Source organism: Stegostoma tigrinum, chromosome 8 (assembly GCF_030684315.1).
Source record: "Stegostoma tigrinum isolate sSteTig4 chromosome 8, sSteTig4.hap1, whole genome shotgun sequence".
Taxonomy (NCBI): Eukaryota; Metazoa; Chordata; class Chondrichthyes; order Orectolobiformes; family Stegostomatidae; genus Stegostoma; species Stegostoma tigrinum.
In genome coordinates this window covers 7,230,846-7,252,319 of record NC_081361.1, presented here as the reverse complement: position 1 = coordinate 7,252,319, position 21,474 = coordinate 7,230,846, and the positions used below count along the sequence as shown (strand labels likewise).

Genomic DNA, 21,474 nt, shown 5'->3' with positions numbered 1-21,474 from the left:
ATTTTTCCCATTCACTGGGACCTGGGCTAATTTTTTTCCAATTTTGTAGGTTTCCATTTCTCTCCCACCTTCATTGTCCATGGCTGTATTTTTTGGGCCATTACAGCTCTTGTCCGTGCGCATTGTAAACTGGTTCAGTAACTCTAAACTTCCTCTTTCAACACCTCCAACTGATCATCTGTCCCTTTCCTCATTAACAGGTTCCCTGTGAATACTCTCAGTCTCAGTCTGCTGGAGTCAGCCTGTTTGAAATCCAGAATCGTAGGAGCTGTGTCACGTTTCTCACCTTCCAGCGTCACATTGAACTCAATCATTTTATGTAATAAATCTATGAGTGCTCAGCAATATTAGGCTGCTCCCTATATTTGGCTTATCACTCACAATTAAATTCAATACAGCCTGCCCTCTGCTGGCTCTGGGATATATTGTTTCAGAAATTGATCCTGTGTGCACACTGTCCAAATTCACCAGCACTCTGATGAGCTGTTTATCCCAGTCAATCTGAAAGTTAAAACCCTCCATTAAAAGTGCCCTGACTTTGCAAACTCTAATGTTGTACAATCTACCACTTCACAGGGTTCCCTGTACTCAACCACACCCGCCAAGACAGGCTGAAGCCATTTTCCACTTCACACTACTGATAAATTCTGTGCTATCGGCCTGTTGTTTCTCATCTTCAAAGTAATTCCACCCTTCTCTTCCTCCACCGCTTGCCCCCCCTATCTTTCCTGTAGATATTTAGAACCTGGTAGATCCAGTTCTCAATACCGACCGTTGGTGTCTCAGTATAAAACCCTGTAAGTTAGGCTTCCACCTATAGATCACTCAGCATGCTCCTTATTTCTATGTTTTGATAAGGAATGGTTATTTACCCCACACAGCCTGACCTGACCTTCTGCTCAAAGGTTAGACTCACAGATTTCTTTCTGTTTTAATCTCCTGGCATAATGCTTTCATATCTTTGAGACTTCTTTCTCCCACCCATGTTAAACGGTCAGTCTCTGGCTGTTAGCTCTCCCCATTGCCTTCTGCATGTTATTAAACTGTAGCTGGGGAGATGGTCGATGAGAAGTCCAGAGGCCCAGGTGAATGCTTTTGGGGAAATGCTTTTGGTGTTCAAATCCCATCACAGGGGCTAGGGGCTTTTCACGAAGGATTGTGGGAATTGGAAGCTCAGCTCAGCCATGTTTCCCATGTCAATGAGTTTTCTGGCTCGCCAGTCTCCTTCACAAAGGCTAATCTTAAGTCCTGGCCTCCACATCTCCAGACCTCGACAGCAATGTGCTTGACTGCCCTCTAAGTGGTGCAGAGAGTCCCTCAGTTCAAGGCAGTTCGAGATGGGCGACAAATATTGGCTTCTCTGGTGATGCCTCTATCCCATGAAAGAATATGTTTGACTGCTTCCCTGCCTTTTCCATTAACGAATTCATTGTCACACTCCTGGCTGTTCTCCCACCCTCTCTCTTCAGTCGGGTTGAGGGGATCTCATACTGTGTCGCCTCAGTTGTAGCTCACACCATCATCCTGCCCTCACCACCCTTCTTTGAGTATGTCAACATTTTGCTTTTTGAATGTTAACGCCTGTTTTCAAATCCCTCTGTGGCGTGGCCCTGTCTCTGAAATCACTCCTCCCTCCCCCAACCCCAGAATCCTCCAAACTATCTCCCTTCCTATAATTCTGCTGTAGGTGGCCTTGCTGTTCGGGACCAGATCAAGCCCCCTCACAATATTTTAAGAGGATGGCCTGGACCCCAACTTTTTCTTATTTTCTTCTCTTAGAGGCAAGTGTAAGGCGTTATGTTCCAGATACAATCCAACTGGTTAAACATAGTACATAGAACATTACAGCACAGTACAGGGCCTTCGGCCCTCGATATTGTGCCGACCTGTCATACCGATCTGAAGCCCATCTAACCTACACTATTCCATGTACGTCCATATGCTTATCCAATGACAACTTAAATGTACCTAAATTTGGCGAATCTATTACCGTTGCAGGCAAAGCATTCCATTCCCTTACTACTCTCTGGGTAAAGAAACTACCTCTGACATCTGTCCTATCTCTTTCACCCCTCAATTTAAAGCTATACCCCCTTGTGCTCGCCGTCACCATCCTAGGTAAAAGGCTTTCCCTATCCACCCTATCTAACCCTCTGATTATTTTATATGTTTCAATTAAGTCACCTCTCAACCTTTTTTTCTCTCATGAAAACAGCCTCAAGCCCTTCAGCCTTTCCTTGTAAGATCTTCTGTCCATACCAGGCAACATCCTAGTAAATCTCCTCTGCACCCTTTCCAAAGCTTCCACATCCTTCTTATAATGCGGAGACCAGAACTGTACACAATACTCCAAGTGCGGCCGCACCAGAGTTTTGTACAGCTGCAGCATAACCTCTTGGTTCCAGAACTCGATCCCTCTATTAATAAAAGCTAAAACACTGTATGCCTTCTTAACAGCCCTGTCAACCTGGGTGGCAACTTTCAAGGATCTGTGTACATGGACACTGAGATCTCTCTGCTCATCTACACTCCTAAGAATCTTACCATTAGCCCACTACTTGGCATTCCGGTTACTCCTACCAAAGTGCATCACCTCACACTTGTCTGCATTAAACTCCATTTGCCACCTCTCAGCCCAGCTCTGCAGCTTATCTATGTCTCTCTGCAACCTACAGCATCCTTTCTCACTATCCACAACTCCACCGACCTTAGTGTCGTCTGCAAATTTACGAATCCATCCTTCTACGCCCTCATCCAGGTCATTTATAAAAATGACAAACAGCAGTGGACCCAACACCAGCCCTTGCGGTACACCACTAGTTACTGGTCTCCAGGATGAACATTTCCCATCAACTACCACCCTCTGTCTTCTTTCAGCAAAGCCAATTTTCGATCCAAACTGCTATATCTCCCACAATTCCATTCCTCCGCATTTTGTACAATAGCCTACTGTGGGGAACCTTATCGAACGCCTTGCTGAAATCCATATACACCACATCAACCGGTTTACTCTCACCTACCTGTTTGGTCACCTTCTGACTGAACTGACAGTCTTGAAGCAAAACACATTTTAACCTCACCATTTAGCTAAAATACAAACAAAAGAAAGAAGAATTGGAACAGCAACTCAAATGGAAAACTTAACAGACAGATAGATTATTTAGCTGCTAAACAGCAACTGTTTTAATATGCTGAAGAATCTGAACCTAGGTACCTTGTACCTAATATGGCACCATAAGTAGCAACTTATAAACATGGGGCAGCACAGTGGTTAACACTGCTGCCTCATAGTGCCAGGGACCCAGGTTTGATTCCAGCCTCGGGTGACAGTCTGTGTGCAGTTTGCACACTCTCCCCGTGTCTGCAGGGGTTTCCTCCCACAAACCAAAGATGTGCGAGTTAGGTGGATTAACAGGGTTACAAGGCTAAGGTAGGGGCATGGGTCTGGGTGAGATGCTCTTCAAAGGTCAGTGTACCCCCAGAAATGGCTCAGCAGACCACTCAGTTCCAGGGCAATTAGGGATGGACTACAAACTCTGGCCCTGCCCCACATCCCAGAAAAGAATAAAGGAACAAATGGGCAAATCTCCCCATCAACCAACCTCCCACCCCAACCACCAACGCACCACATTCTATTGTCCAGACAAACAGCACCTAGACTAATGCCACAGTAAATTAATGATGATTATTTATATCTACATTTTAGTTTGTATTGATTTGTGTTTATTTTTATTTTTCTACACCTTAACTTACACTAAGCATCACATGCTAAACAAGAATGTTAAATTCCTCTATACATTCGAATGTCATCTCAATTCACCTGAAATAAACTTCACTTTACTCATGGTTTGATTCAAAAATGAGACACTCCTCAGCTGCTACCCTTCCCACCAGCACCTTTGGAGAACTGTTAAATCTTTCTCCTTGACTCACACATCCTCAATTTCCATCTCTGCCTCTGACTGCATAACTTCAACTCCCTCCTTTGTTCCTTTGGATCCACACTTACTTACTGCTGGAAAAAACACTGCGGGGATACTCGATAACAAAGTGTGAAGCTGGATGAACACAGCAGGCCAAGCAGCATCTCAGGAGCACAAAAGTTGACGTTTCGGATGAAGGGTCTAGGCCCGAAACATCAGCTTTTGTGCACCTGAGATGCTGCTTGGCCTGCTGTGTTCATCCAGCTCCACACTTTGTTATCTTGGATTCTCCAGCATCTGCAGTTCCCATTATCACTGCAGGAATACTCAACAGGTTGAGATAGCATCCATGGGAAGAAGCAGAGTTAATGTTTGTGTCAAGTATAACTGTCCTGTGGAACTGAAGGAAAGTAGATATGTAGTTTTTAACCTGACCTCTGAGCACTCTTTCAGAAACAGGACCTCAGCAATAGCATGCCACCTTTGGGTGTTTTTTTTCTCACCATTTCTATTTTAGATTATAATTTCTTGTTCTACTCTCTGACTGGCTTTCTGTAGCTGTTCTACTTTCTCGTTGCCCCACTCACTGTCCCTGTCTCTGACCCACTGTCTGTCCCTCTCTCTCTGTCCTCTCGCAGTTCCCCTCTGTCTGTTGCCCTCTCTCCACTCCTCTTTCTCTGTCCTTCTGTCTGTTCCCCTCCGTCCATTCCGCTTTCTCTGTCCTTCTCTCCGTTCCCCTTTCTCTGTCCCTCTCTCTGTCCCCCCTCTCCGTCCCCTCTCTCCATCCCCTCTGTTAGACCCTCTCACTCCTCTTTCCATACTGCCCCACTCTCTCAGTCCCCTTCTCTTAGACCCTCTCACTCTTCTCTCTGTCCTGTCCCCCTCTCGCCATCCCCTCTCTTAGACCCTCTCACTCCTCTCTCTGTCCCTTGTCTTAGTCCCTCCTGCTCCTCTCTCCATCCTGTCTCCTTCTCTCCGTCCCCTCTCTTAGTCCCTCTCACTTCTCTCTCCATCCTGCCCCCCCTTTCCATCCTCCTCTCTCTGCCCTCTCTCTTAGTCCTTCTCACTCCTCTCTCCGCCCTGTCTCCTTCTCTCCATCCCCTCTCTTAGTCCCTCTCACTTCTCTCTCCTTCCTGTCCCCCTCTCTCTGACCCCTCTCTCCAAACTCTCTTTCCGTCCCCTCTCTTAGACCCTCTTTCTCCTCTCTCTGTCCCATCCCCCTCCATTTGGCTACTATCCATCCCCCCCTTATTCTGCTGTGTTACCTGGCTCACTCCACACCCAGGCCCTGTCCCATTCTTTATGACTCTCTCCTGCCTGTCTCTCACGCTACCTCTGGTCAGGCCTGCACCTGTGTGTTATTTCTGTGATGTTGAGGTGAGAGTTATTTTGTGTGGTGGGAGGTGAGCAGTGAGGCTGACAGGAAGCTCCTGCAGTCTGAGTGGAACAGTGTACTGCTCTGACTGTGCCCTGTGTTCCACCGTAGGTTTGCAGATTGTGCTGAAATCCATCATCAAGGCGATGGTGCCCCTGCTGCAGATTGGCTTGCTACTCTTCTTCGCTATCCTCATGTTTGCCATCATCGGCCTGGAGTTCTATTACGGCAAGCTACATCTCACCTGCTACATCAATAACAGTGGTGAGTGTCTGGGTAAAACACTGGACCAACAGTGTAAATTCAGTGGCGACAACAGCAGGTCAGAAGCTGGGAATACTGCAGCCAGTACCTCACCTCCTGACTCCCCCAAAGGCTGCCCCACCATCTACAAGGCACAAGTCAGGAGCGTGATGGAATGATCCCCACTTGCCTGGATGTGTGCAGCCCCAACAACACTCAAGATAACACCATCCAGATAAAGCAGCCCACTTGACTGGCACCACATCCACAAGCATTTACTCCCTCCACTGCTCAGTAGCAGCAGTGTCCTTGATCTACAAGATGCCCTGCAGAAATTCACCAGAGATCATCCTCCAGCACCTTCCAATCCACGACCACTTCCATCTAGAAGGAGACACATGGAAAAATGACACAAATTCCCCTCCAGTCCACTCACCATCCTGCCTCAGAAATATATCACCGTTCCTTCACTGTCACTGGGTTAAAACCCTAGAATTCCTTCCCTAAGGGCATTGTGGCTCAACCTAAAGCACATGGATTGCAGTGGTTCAAGAAGGCAGCTCGCCAACACCTTCTTGGGTGGGGGGGAGGGGTAACAAGGCATGGGCAGTAAACATTGGCCTAGCCAGCAGCACCCACATCTCATGAAAGGATTTTTACAAACTTTGCGTGTTCTAAAATCCCCTCGAGCAAACGCCTGCCCATTCAGAAGCAAATAAAGTTTTCGAAGGGAATCCCTAAGTGGATTCACTGATTCAGACCTGTGGCAGTTTGAACAAATAATGTGTGCAGGCCCCGTCTGCCCCACACAACACCCCAGCCCCACCCAGCCCCCCTGCCACCCCATAACCTGGGTGCAGAGAAAAGATGGTCTGTCACAATACTGATGAATGGCAGAGCTACTTTTCCCCCATGCCCTGATCAGTTCTCATCGCTCAATCAGCATCGGTGCAGGCTACGCTCTTATTACCCGGTGTGGGTGCGTGAGGAATCTTGCTGTCCTTGAGTCGGCTCCTGCCCTCATTCCCATCGGGCAGGGCAATCCAGGTTTCCCGAGGGAGCTGGAGGGAAACATGGAACATAAATGGATCAGCCATGGTCTCATTGAATGGTGGAGCAGATGGTGGGGGGTGGCTGAGTGGCCTACTCTGATTTTGTTTGAGTGTGTGAGGACATTTCAGGTGTCTAGATGTAAGACCCTTAGTGACGGCATGTGGTTGTGAGTGGTGTTATAGTTGGATGCCGTTATCTCCTTTTGATGATAATTGATGGCTTGCTCTCTCTGTGATGCCCCACCCCCCAACAGCTGTTGAAGAGCTGGAGCTGCAGTTCCCCTGTGGCAAACAGGAGCCAGCCCGACTGTGCCCCAATGGCACCATGTGTGACTACTGGATTGGACCCAATGCTGGCATCACCCAGTTCGACAACATCCTGTTTGCCTTGCTCACCGTCTTCCAATGCATCACCATGGAGGGCTGGACCACCATCCTCTACAATGTAAGTCTGGGCTAAAAATCGATGCAGCATCTAGATGCGGCTTCAGGGTGGCAATAAAGACTGCCTCACGCCAACCCTGTGTAATAGCCCTCCGCATCCTGCCACCCATCACTCTTCAATTACAAAGGCAATAGCAATTTGACAATAGCAATGCCTCTCACTGAGTCTCTCACATTCAGATGCACAAGATGTCTGACCTATATTCTTTTTTTGTCAGCCAGGGCTCCCTGGCAGAGCGCCAGTCAGGGAACTCATTCCAATAGGTCCTGCAGGCTGACTGCCTTGCAATCACAACATAGCCATTGTCAAATGTTGTACAAACCCATTGGGTTCAGCCACGTTCTTTAGTGCGGGGGGTCTACTGTCCTTAGCTGACTTGTCTGACTGACACATGACTCCTGGCGCACAGCAGTGTTGTTGACTTCCAACTACCCTCTGAAATGGCCAGGCAAATCTCTCAGCTCAAGGGCAGTGAGGAGATGGGGACAAATGTGGCTTTGCCAGGGATGCCCATATACTGCTCGTGAAGGAAAGAAATTTAATTGGGGTGGTGGGGGAGTTGTTCAAGTTCATGAAGTTTTGATTGGGCCAAGAAAGACAAACTGTTTGTACTGGCAGGAGGGTCAGTAAACAGAGGGATACAGACCGAGGGGAAACGAGAATGAGATGAAGAAGGGGGGGGAATGTCATTTTGAAGCTGCGATTTGATGTCATCTGAGGGGAAGCTGATTCTCCGGGAACCAGCAAAAGGGAACCTGACAAGTGCGTGATGGAGGCAAGAAAGACTGGGCAACGTAGAAAATAGCAGGGGCTCCTGGCGGAAATGGAGACATGCTCTCAGAAAGCCAGGACCATCACCAGAGTTGGTGTGGCCTCTTTCTGTGCTTGTACCATTCAGTGGTTTAATGTCACGTTATCATGACCACTGACTGCAGGTCAGGGATGTAGGATCTCCACAACTCATTAGCCCTAGGGGTCAGCACGGCCCACAAAATACATTATCTTCTCACTTCCCTTTGCCAGAGTTGAGAAGGATCCAACGGATTTAGCTGAACCATCAAAATTACCCTTCAAATGGTCCGCTGCAAGATTCCTCAACTGTGCCTGCTCAGCAGCGCTGAAGGTGGGCTAGACCATTGGAACTGACATTCCTTGCAGCAGGTAATAATGCAAGGCCAAGCACTCGGCCCTTTAGGTAGAACTGCATGTTCCCAAAAGATCCCAGTGAAGAAAAACAGGCGAGTGCCCTCTTACATCCTGGCCATCGCTAATACAGAGTCACCAGTCCTTGTCTTATTGTTGTCCTTGGCTAATACTGCATGCAGACATGAACCACCATGTTCCCTGGATGAAACTGGCCACAGTGATTGGCTGCTTTATCGGCCATGACGCTGTTTAAGAGGACATGCTACAGGGAAATGCCAGTCTCATTCTTTCCTATGGGTGAGTGCAAGACTGGCAATTAATTACAGAACACAAGCTGAAAAAGTTCATCAGCACCCAGTACGTGGGATTAACATTGTCGGTGATTGACGTTGTGTCGTAACTGCTCTTTGTTGATATAATTAGGTTGTTGAAAAGGACACTGTTCGTTCTTGGAGTTATGGTAATTGATTAAGGGTTATCGAGTGCAGAGAGAGTGACAGTTGGCAAAGGCACTGACCCCTTCAATGAGCCTGCTACCTGGATGCCAGTCAGACAGAACCTCAGTGAATGGATTACATGACCGAGCTTCTGTCATCCTGAACCACCAGCCAGGGATTGCAAAATACCACACGGAGGTGCAAGGAATCACTGGAACAATCAGGACCTACTGACGCTGAAGCGCAATAACCTGCAAAAGTTCACTGACCCACACACTCACTCACTGACCCCCATGCTCACCCACAGAACCCCACGCTCAGACACTGGCCCCACACGCATTCACTGACCCCACACTCGCTCACTGACTCCCACACTCACTCACTGACCCCACACATACTCACCGACCCACACACTCACTCAGTGCTCCTCACACTAACTTACTGAGTGCACACTTGCTCACTGACCCAAACAGTCACTCACATATTCACTGACCCCCACACTCACTCACTGACCCTCACAGTCACTCACTGACCGCCACACTCACTCACTGTCCCTCACCCTAACTCTCACGCTCACTCACTGACCCCACACATACACACTGACCCCACACTCACTGACGCTCTCACTCGCTCACTGAAACACACACTCACTGTCCGACCCCCGCACTCACCCACTGTCCCTCACCTTAACTCTCAGACTCACTGACTCGCTGGCCGGCACACTCAATCGCTGACCCCACACTCAATCACTGACACCACACTCACTCACTGACCCCACACATACTCATTGACTGGCACACTCACTCACTGATCCCCACGCTCACTCAGCGACCCGGACATTCACTCACTGACCCCACACTCACTCATTGACCCCACACCAAAGCTTAAACTCATTCACTTACCCCCCACATACTCACAGAACACCTCACTCACTCACTGACCCTCACACTCACTCACTGACCCCACACATACTCACTGGCCCTCACACTCACACACTGACCCTCACACACACTCACTGGCCACAGACATGCTCATTGACCCCCACACTCACTCACTGACCCTCACACTCACTCACCGACCCCCACACTCACTCACTCACCCCAACACTCACTCTCTGACCCTCACACTAACTCTCACACTCACTCACTCACTGACACCACACGTACTCAATGACCACTGCACTCACTCACTGACGCTCACACTCACTCACTGGCCCCCACACTCACTCACTGGCCCACGCTCACTCATGGACCGGCACACACACTCACTGACCCTCATATTCACTCACACACTCACTCACTGACCCCACACATACTCACTGACCCCCACACTCACTCACTGACCCCACAGTCACCCCCGTACCCGAACACTAATTTACTGACCCTCACACTCGCTCACCGACCTTCACACTCCCTCACTGACCCCACACACAGAGTCATTGACCCCACACACTCACTCTCTGACCCTCACACTCGCTCACCGACCTTCACACTCCCTCACTGACCCCACACACAGAGTCATTGACCCACACACTCACTCTTTGACCCTCACACGAACTCTCACACTCACTCACTGACCTTCACACTCCCTCAGTGACCCCACACATGTACTCACTGACCCTCACATTCACTCTCTCACACTCTCAGTAACTCTCACACTCCCTCACTGACCTCACACATAATCATGCTCGTTGACCCTCTCAAGCACTCTCTGACCCTCACATTAACTCACACACTCACTCACTGAACCCACACATACTCACTGACCCCCTCACTCACTCACTGACCCCACAGTCACTCCTGTACCTGGAAATTAAGTCACTGACCCTCACACGCACTCACCGACCTTCAGACTCCCTCACTGACCCCACACACAGACTCACTGACCATCACATTCACTCTCTGCCCCTCACACGAACTCTCACACTCACTCACTGACCCTCACACTCAATCACGGACCCCCACACACATTTACTGACCCACACACATACTTACTGACCCCCACACTCACTCACTGACCCCACACTCAGTCATGGACCCGCACACTCACTCACTGACCCTCACACTCACTCACCGAACTTCACACTCCCTCACTGACCCCACACACAGACTCACTGACCCTGACACTCACTCTCTGACTCTCACACGAACTCTCACAACCACTCACTGACCCACACACTCAATCACTGACCCCCACACTCATTCACTGACCCACATACATACTCACTGATGCCCACACTCACTCACAGACCCCACACTCAGTCATGGACCCGCACACTCACTCACTGACCCTCACACTCACTCACTGACCCTCACACTCACTCACCGAACTTCACACTCCCTCACTGACCACATACATACTCACTCACCATCACACTCACTCTCGGACCCTCACACTAACTCACACACTCATTCACTGACCCCACACATACTCACTGACCCCCACACTCACACACTGACCCCACACTCACTCACGGACCCACACACTCGCTCACTGACCCCACAGTCACTCCCATACCCACACACTAACTCACTGATCCTCACATAGACTCACTGACCTTCACACTCCCTCAGTGACCCCACACACGTACTCACTGACCCTCACATTCACTCTCTCACACTCTCAGTAACTCTCGCACTCCCTCACTGACCTCACACATGCTCATGCTCGTTGACCCTCTCAAGCACTCTCTGACCCTCACATTAACTCACACACTCACTCACTGACCCCACACACACTCACTGACCCCACAGTCACTCCCGTACCTGCACAATAATTCACTGACCCTCACACTCACTCACCGATCTTCACACTCCCTCACTGACCCCACACACAGACTCACTGACTATCACATTCACTCTCTGCCCCTCACACGAACTCTCACACTCACTCACTGACCCTCACCCTCAATCACGGACCCCCACACACATTTACTGACCCACACACATACTTGCTGACCCCCACACTCACTCACTGACCCCACACTCAGTCTTGGACCTGCACACTCACTGACCCTCACACTCACTCACCGAACTTCACATTCCCTCACTGACCACATACATACTCACTCACCATCACACTCACTCTCGGACCCTCACACTAACTCTCGCACTCACTCACTGACCCCACACATACTCACTGACCCCCACACTCACACACTGACCCCACACTCACTCACTGACCCCACAGTCACTCCTGTACCCGCACACTAACTCACTGATCCTCACACAGACTCACTGACCTTCACACTCCCTCAGTGACGCCACACACGTACTCACTGACCCTCACATTCACTCTCTCACACTCTCAGTAACTCTCGCACTCACTCACTGACCCCACACATACTCACTGACCTCCACACTCACTCACTGACCCTCGCACTAACTCTCTGAACCTCACACTCACTCATTGACCCCAACAATCACTCACAGTCCCTCACACTAACTCTCACACTCACTCACAGATTCCCACACTCACTCACTGACCCCACACTCTGTCATGGACCCGCACACTCACTCACTGACCCGCACACTCACTCACGGACCCTCACACTAACTCACTTACCCCAACAGTCACTCACTGACCCAACACATATTCACTGACACCCACACTCACTCCCTGACCCTCACATTCACTCACTGACCCCACACACATAATCACTGTCCCAGCACTCAATCGGTGAACCTCTCACTCACTCACTGACCCACACACTAACTCACTGAACCGCACACTCACTCACTGACCCTCTCACTCACTCACTGACCCTCATACTCACTGACTGACCCCACACTCACTCACTGACCCCACACACAGACTCACTGACCCTCACACCCACTCACTGACCCGCACACTAACTCACTGACCCTCACACTCACTCACCGACCTTCACACTCCCTCAGTGACCCCACACACATACACTCACTGACCCTCACACTCACTCACTGACCCCACAGTCACTCCCGTACCCGCACACTAATTTATTGACCCTCACACTCACTCACCGAACTTCACACTCCCTCACTGACCACATACGTACTCACTCACCATCACTGTCACTCTCGGACACTCACACTAACTCACAGACTCAGTCACTGATCCCACACATACTCACTGACCATCACACTCACTCACCGATCTTCACACTCCCTCACGGACCCCACACACAGACTCACTGACCCTGACACTCACGCTCTGACCCTCACACGAACTCTCACACTCACTCACTGACCCACACACTCAATCACTGACCCCCATACTCATTCACTGACCCACACACATACTCACTGATGCCCACACTCACTCACAGACCCCACACTCAGTCATGGACCCGCACACTCACTCACTGACCCTCACACTCACTCACTGACCCTCACACTCACTCACCGAACTTCACACTCCCTCACTGACCACATACATACTCACTCACCATCACACTCACTCTCGGACCCTCACACTAACTCACACACTCAGCCACTGACCCTCACACTCACACATTGACCCCACACATATTCATTGCCTGCTGCACTCACTGACCCTCACCCACACTCACTGACCCTCACACACAGACTCACTGACCCTCACACTCATTCTCTGACCCTCACACTCACTCACTGACCGTCACACTCACTCACCGACCTTCACACTCCCTCACTGACCCCACACACAGACTCACTGACCCTGACACACTCTCTGACCCTCACACTCACTCACCGACCTTCACACTCCCTCACGGACCCCACACACAGACTCACTGACCCTGACACTCACGCTCTGACCCTCACACGAACTCTCACACTCACTCACTGACCCACACACTCAATCACTGACCCCCATACTCATTCACTGACCCACACACATACTCACTGATGCCCACACTCACTCACAGACCCCACACTCAGTCATGGACCCGCACACTCACTCACTGACCCTCACACTCACTCACTGACCCTCACACTCACTCACCGAACTTCACACTCCCTCACTGACCACATACATACTCACTCACCATCACACTCACTCTCGGACCCTCACACTAACTCACACACTCAGCCACTGACCCTCACACTCACACATTGACCCCACACATATTCATTGCCTGCTGCACTCACTGACCCTCACCCACACTCACTGACCCTCACACACAGACTCACTGACCCTCACACTCATTCTCTGACCCTCACACTCACTCACTGACCGTCACACTCACTCACCGACCTTCACACTCCCTCACTGACCCCACACACAGACTCACTGACCCTGACACACTCTCTGACCCTCACACTCACTCACCGACCTTCACACTCCCTCACGGACCCCACACACAGACTCACTGACCCTGACACTCACGCTCTGACCCTCACACGAACTCTCACACTCACTCACTGACCCTCACACTCAATCACTGACTCCCACACTCATTCACTGACCCACACACATACTCACTGATGCCCACACTCACTCACAGACCCCACACTCAGTCATGGACCCGCACACTCACTCACTGACCCTCACACTCACTCACTGACCCTCACACTCACTCACCGAACTTCACACTCCCTCACTGACCACATACATACTCACTCACCATCACACTCACTCTCGGACCCTCACACTAACTCACACACTCAGCCACTGACCCTCACACTCACACATTGACCCCACACATATTCATTGCCTGCTGCACTCACTGACCCTCACCCACACTCACTGACCCTCACACACAGACTCACTGACCCTCACACTCATTCTCTGACCCTCACACTCACTCACTGACCGTCACACTCACCAACCTTCACACTCCCTCACTGACCCCACACACAGACTCACTGACCCTGACACACTCTCTGACCCTCACACTCACTCACCGACCTTCACACTCCCTCACGGACCCCACACACAGGCTCACTGACCCTGACACTCACGCTCTGACCCTCACACGAACTCTCACACTCACTCACTGACCCACACACTCAATCACTGACTCCCACACTCATTCACTGACCCACACACATACTCACTGATGCCCACACTCACTCACAGACCCCACACTCAGTCATGGACCCGCACACTCACTCACTGACCCTCACACTCACTCACTGACCCTCACACTCACTCACCGAACTTCACACTCCCTCACTGACCACATACATACTCACTCACCATCACACTCACTCTCGGACCCTCACACTAACTCACACACTCAGCCACTGACCCTCACACTCACACATTGACCCCACACATATTCATTGCCTGCTGCACTCACTGACCCTCACCCACACTCACTGACCCTCACACACAGACTCACTGACCCTCACACTCATTCTCTGACCCTCACACTCACTCACTGACCGTCACACTCACTCACCGACCTTCACACTCCCTCACTGACCCCACACACAGACTCACTGACCATCATACTCACTCTCGGACCCTCACACTAACTCACACACTCAGTCACTGACACCACACATACTCACTGACCCTCACACTCACACACTGACCCCACATAGTCATTGCCCGCTGAACTCACTGACCTTCATCCTTACTCACTGACCCTCACACACCACCCCACACTTACTCACTGACCCCAACACTCACTCACTGACCCTACACATACTCACTGACCCCAACACTCTCTCACTGACCCCCACACTCACTCACTGACCCCCACACTCACTCACTGACCCCACACTCACTCACGGACCCACACACTTGCTCACTGACCCCACAGTCTCTCCCTTACGCGCACACTAACTCACTGACCCCCACACACACTCACCGACCTTCACACTCCCTCAGTGACCCCACACACGTACTCACTGACCCCACACTCACTCACGGACCCACACACTTTCTCACTGACCCCACAGTCACTCCTGTACCCGCACACTAACTCACTGACTCTCACACACACTCACCAACCTTCACACTCCCTCAGTGACCCCACACACGTACTCACTGACCCTCACACTCACTCTCTCACACTCTCAATAACTCTCGCACTCACTCACTTACCCCACACATACTCACTGACCCCCACACTCACTCACTGGCCCCAAACTCACTCACGGACCCCCACATTCACTCAGTGTTCCTCACCCTAACTCTCACACTCACTCACTGACCCCACACTCACTCACTGACCCTCACACTAATGCTTAAACTCACTAACAGACCCCCCACATACTCACAGAACACCTCACTCACTCACTGACCCTCCCACTCACTCACTGACCCCCACACTCACTCACCGACCCCCACACTCACTCACCGACACACACACTCACTCACGCCGACACTCACTCTCTGACCCTCACACTAACTCTCATACTCACTCACTGACACCACACATACTCAATGACCAACTGCACTCACTCACTGACCCTCACACTCACTCACTGACCCCACACGTACTCACTGACCTCCACCCTCACTCAGTGACCCTCACACTGACTCTCACCCTCACTCACTGACCACGCACATACTCACTGACCCTCACAGTCACTCACTGACCCCACTGACCCTCACACTCACTCACTGACCCCACAATCTCTCAATGACCCTCTCACTCACTCACTGACCCTCACACTCACTCACTGACACCCACACTCACTCACTGACCCTCACACTCACTCACTGGCCGCAGACGTACTCATTGACCCCCACACGCACTCACTGACCCTCACACTCACTCACGGACCCCCACACTCATTCACTGACCCACACACATACTCACTGACCCCCACACTCACTCTCTGACCCTCACACGAACTCTCACACTCACCCATTGACCCTCACAATCACTCACTGACCCCACACTCAGTCATGGACCCGCACACTCACTCACTGACCCTCACACTCACTCACCGAACTTCACATCCCCTCACTGACCACATACATACTCACTGACCATCACACTCACTCTTGGACCCTCACACTAACTCACACACTCACTCACTGACTCCACACATACTCACTGACCCCCACACTCACTCACTGGCCCTCCCACTAACTCACTGACCCCTAAACTTACTCACTGGCCCTCACGCTCACTCACTGATCCCCACAGTTACTCGCTGACCCTTCACATCTCACTGACATTCACACTCACTCACTTACCCTCACACTAACTCTCACTCTCACTCACTGACCCCACACTCACTGTCCGATCCCCACACACACTCACCAACCCCCACACTTACTCATCGACCTTCACACTCACTCACAGACCCCTACACTCACTCACTGGCCCACGCTAATTCATGGACCCGCGCACACACTCACTGACCTTCACATTCACTCACCGACCTTCACACTCCCTCACTGATCCCACACATACTCATAATCATTGACCGTCTCACGCACTCTCTGACCCTCACACGAACTCACACACTCACTCACTGACCCCACACATACTCACTGACCCCGACACTCACTCACTGACCCCATAGTCACTCCCGTACCCGCACACTAATTTACTGACCCTCACACTCACTCACTGACCTTCACACTCCCTCACTGACCACATACGTACTCACTCACCATCACTCTCACTCTCGGACCCTCACACTAACTCACACACTCAGTCACCGACCCTCACACTCACACACTGACCCCACACATACTCATTGCCTGCTGCACTCACTGACCCTCACCCACACTCACTGACCCTCACACACAGACTCACTGACCCTCACACTCACCATCTGACCCTCACACTCACTCACTGACCGTCACACTCACTCACCGACCTTCGCACTCCCTCACTGACCCCACACACAGACTCACTGACCCTGACACTCACTCTCTGACTCTCACACGAACTCTCACACTCACTCACTGACCCACACACTCAATCACTGACCCCCACACACATTCACTGACCCATACACATACTCACTGACCCCAACACTCACTCACTGACCCCACACTCAGTCATGGACCCGCACACTCACTCACTGACCCTCACTCTCACTCACTGAACTTCACACTCCCTCACTGACCACATACATGCTCACTCACCATCACACTCACTCACTGACCCTCACACTAACTCACACACTCAGTCACTGACACCACACATACTCACTGACCCTCACACTCACACACTGACCGCACATAGTCATTGCCCGCTGCACTCACTGACCGTCACCCTCACTCACTGACCCCAACACTCACTCACTGACCCCACACATACTCACTGACCCCCACACTCACTCACTGACCCCACAGTCACTCCCGTACCTGCACACTAATTCACTGACCCTCACACTCACTCACCGACCTTCACACTCCCTCACTGACCCCACACACAGACTCACTGACCCTCACACTCACTCTCGGACCCTCACACTAACTCACACACGCAGTCACTGACTCCACACATACTCACTGATCCCCACAGACACTCACGGACCCACACACTTAGTCATCGACCTTCACACTCACTCACAGACTCCCACACTCACTCACTGGCCCTCCCACTAACTCACTGACCCCAAAACCAGAGACTATTTTCCAGGGCAGAAATGGCTAACACGAGCGGTCATAGTTTTAAGCTGGTTGGAGGAAAGTATAGAGGGGATGTCAGAGGCGGGTTCTTTACACAGAGAGTTGTGAGAGCATGGAATGCATTGCCAGCAGCAGTTGTGGAAGCAAGGTCATTGGGGTCATTTAAGAGACTGCTGGACATGCATATGGTCACAGAAATTTGAGGGTGCATACAAGAGGATCAATGGTCGGCACAACATCATGGGCTGAAGGGCCTGTTCTGTGCTGTACTGTTCCATGTTCTATGTTCTATGTTCTAAAACGTACTCACTGACCCTCATGCTCACTCGCTGATCCCCTCAGTCACTCTCTGACCCCCACACTCACTCACTGACCCCACACTCACTCACTGACCCTCACACCAACGCTTAAACTCACTCATTGACCCCCCACATACTCATAGAACACCTCACTCACTGACCCTCACACTGACTCACTGACCCCCACACTCACTCACGGGCCCCACACATACTCACGGACCAACATACTCACACACTGACCCCACACTCACTCACGCCGACACACATTTACTCATCGACCTTCACACTCACAGACTCCCACACTCACTCACTGGCCCTCCCACTAACTCACTGACCCCAAAACTCACTCACTGACCCTCACGCTCACTCACTGATCCCCACCGTCACTCGCTGACCCTTCACCTTCTCACTGACATTCACACACTCATTTACCCTCACACTAGCTCTCACACTCACTGACCCCACGCTCATTGTCCGACCCCCACACTCGCTCACCGACCCCCACACTTCCTCACCGACCATTTCACTCACTCACAGACCCCCACATTCACTCACTGACCCTCACACTAACTCACTTACCCCAACACTCACTCACTGACACTCACACTAACTTACTGACCCCCGCTCTCACTCACTGACCCCCGCACTCACTCACTGACCCTCACACTCACTCATTGACCCTCACACTCACTCACTGACCCCACACTTACTCACTGACCCCCGCACTCACTCACTGACCCCGCACATACTTACTGACTCTCAAATTCACTCACTGACCTTCACACACCACCCCACACTCACTCACTGATCCCAACACTCTCTCACTGACCCCACACATGCTCACTGACCCTCACACTCACTCACTCACCCCCACACTCATTCACTGACCCACACACATACTCACTGACCCCCACACTCACTCACTGACTGCACACTCACTCACTGACCCTCACACTCACTCACCGAAATTCACACTCCCTCACTGACCACATACATACTCACTCACCATCACACTCACTCACTGACCCTCACACTAACTCACACACTCAGTCACTGACCCCACACTCACTCACTGACCCTCGCATTAACTTTCACTCTCACTCACTGACCCCACACTCGCTCACTGACCCCCGCACTCACTCACTGACCCCCACACATACTTATTGCCCGTTGCACTCATACACTGACCCTCACCCTCACTCACTGACCCCCACACTCACTCACCCCAACACTCATTCACTGACCCTCACACTCACTCACTGACCCTCACACTAGCTCACTGACCCCCACACTCACTCACTGACCCTCACACTCAGTCACTGACCCCACACTCACTCACTGAACCCTCACATACTCACTGACCTTCAGTCTCACTCACTGACCCCACACATCATCACTGACCCTCAGACTCACTCACTGACCCTCACACTCACTCACTGACCCCCACACTCACTCACAGACCCTGCACATACTTACTGACCCTCAAATTCACTCACACTCCACCCCACACTCACTCACTGACCCCAACCCTCTCTCACTGTCCCCACACATGCTCTTTGACCCCCACGCTCACTTACTGACCCTTGCACTAGCTCTCACACTCACTCACTGACCCCACACATGCTCACTGATCCCCGCACTCACTCACTGACCCTCTCACTCACTCACTGACCCCCACATTCACTCACTGACCCCACACATACTCATTGCCCACTGCACTCACTCACTGACCCTCACCCTCTCTCACTGACCCCCACACTCACTCACTGACCCCCACATTCACTCACTGACCCTCACACTAACTCACTTACCCCAACACTCACTCACTGACCCTCACACTCACTCACTGACCCTCACACTCACTCACTGACCCCCACATTCACTCACTGACCCCACACATACTCATTGCCCGCTGCACTCGCTCACTGTCCCTCACCCTCTCTCTCTGACCCTCAGACTCACTCACTGACCCTCACACTCTCTCACTGACCCTCACACTAACTCACTTACCCCAACAGTCACTCACTCACCCAACACATATTCACTGACACCCACACTCACTCCCTGACCCTCACATTCACTCACTGACCTCACACTCTCTCACTGACCCCACACACATAATCACTGTCCCAGCATTCAGTCCCTGACCCTCTCACTCACTCACTGACCCTCACACTAACTCACTGACCCCCACACTCACTCACGGACCCTCACATGCACTGACTGACCCCGCACTCACTCACTGACGCCGCAGTAACCTACTGAGCACCACACTCTCTCACTGACCCCCACATTCACTCACTGACCCCACACATACTCATTGCCCGCTGCACTCGCTCACTGTCCCTCACCCTCTCTCTCTGACCCTCAGACTCACTCACTGACCCTCACACTCTCTCACTGACCCTCACACTAACTCACTTACCCCAACAGTCACTCACTCACCCAACACATATTCACTGACACCCACACTCACTCCCTGACCCTCACATTCACTCACTGACCTCACACTCTCTCACTGACCCCACACACATAATCACTGTCCCAGCATTCAGTCCCTGACCCTCTCACTCACTCACTGACCCTCACACTAACTCACTGACCCCCACACTCACTCACGGACCCTCACATGCACTGACTGACCCCGCACTCACTCACTGACGCCGCAGTAACCTACTGAGCACCACACTCTCTCACTGACCCTCACACTCAGTCACTGACCCCACACTCACTCACTGACTCCAACACTCACTCATTGACCCCACACATAGCCACTGACACCCATGCTCACTCACTTTCTCTCACACTCACTCACTGACCCCCACTCTCACCCTCTGACTTCCACACTCACTCCTTCTAAATTCCATTGATACAGACCCACATATTCCAAATGTTCCTAATATTAGGCTGCCACTCTCAGTCTCACCCACGGACCCTTGCCTCCTTTTCTCTCTGTGACTTTGATTCTTGCTAGTTTTCCATGATGCCCACACCTGTTAATGTGAAGGATATATTCCTTTTCTGGATTCCTAAATAGGTCGGCA

The 21,474-nt window shown here is 51.4% G+C and overlaps 1 protein-coding gene across 1 annotated transcript in view; it reads left to right on the top strand.

The window, feature by feature from the left end:
- The window catches only part of LOC125456615 (probable voltage-dependent R-type calcium channel subunit alpha-1E), a 714,016-nt gene that overhangs the window by 237,227 nt on the left and 455,315 nt on the right, over positions 1-21,474 (top strand). The window contains exons 7-8 of the mRNA XM_059647713.1: positions 5,410-5,562; positions 6,848-7,038. Coding sequence (XP_059503696.1) covers positions 5,410-5,562; positions 6,848-7,038 — 344 coding nt within the window. The remainder of the gene's footprint in view (positions 1-5,409; positions 5,563-6,847; positions 7,039-21,474) is intronic.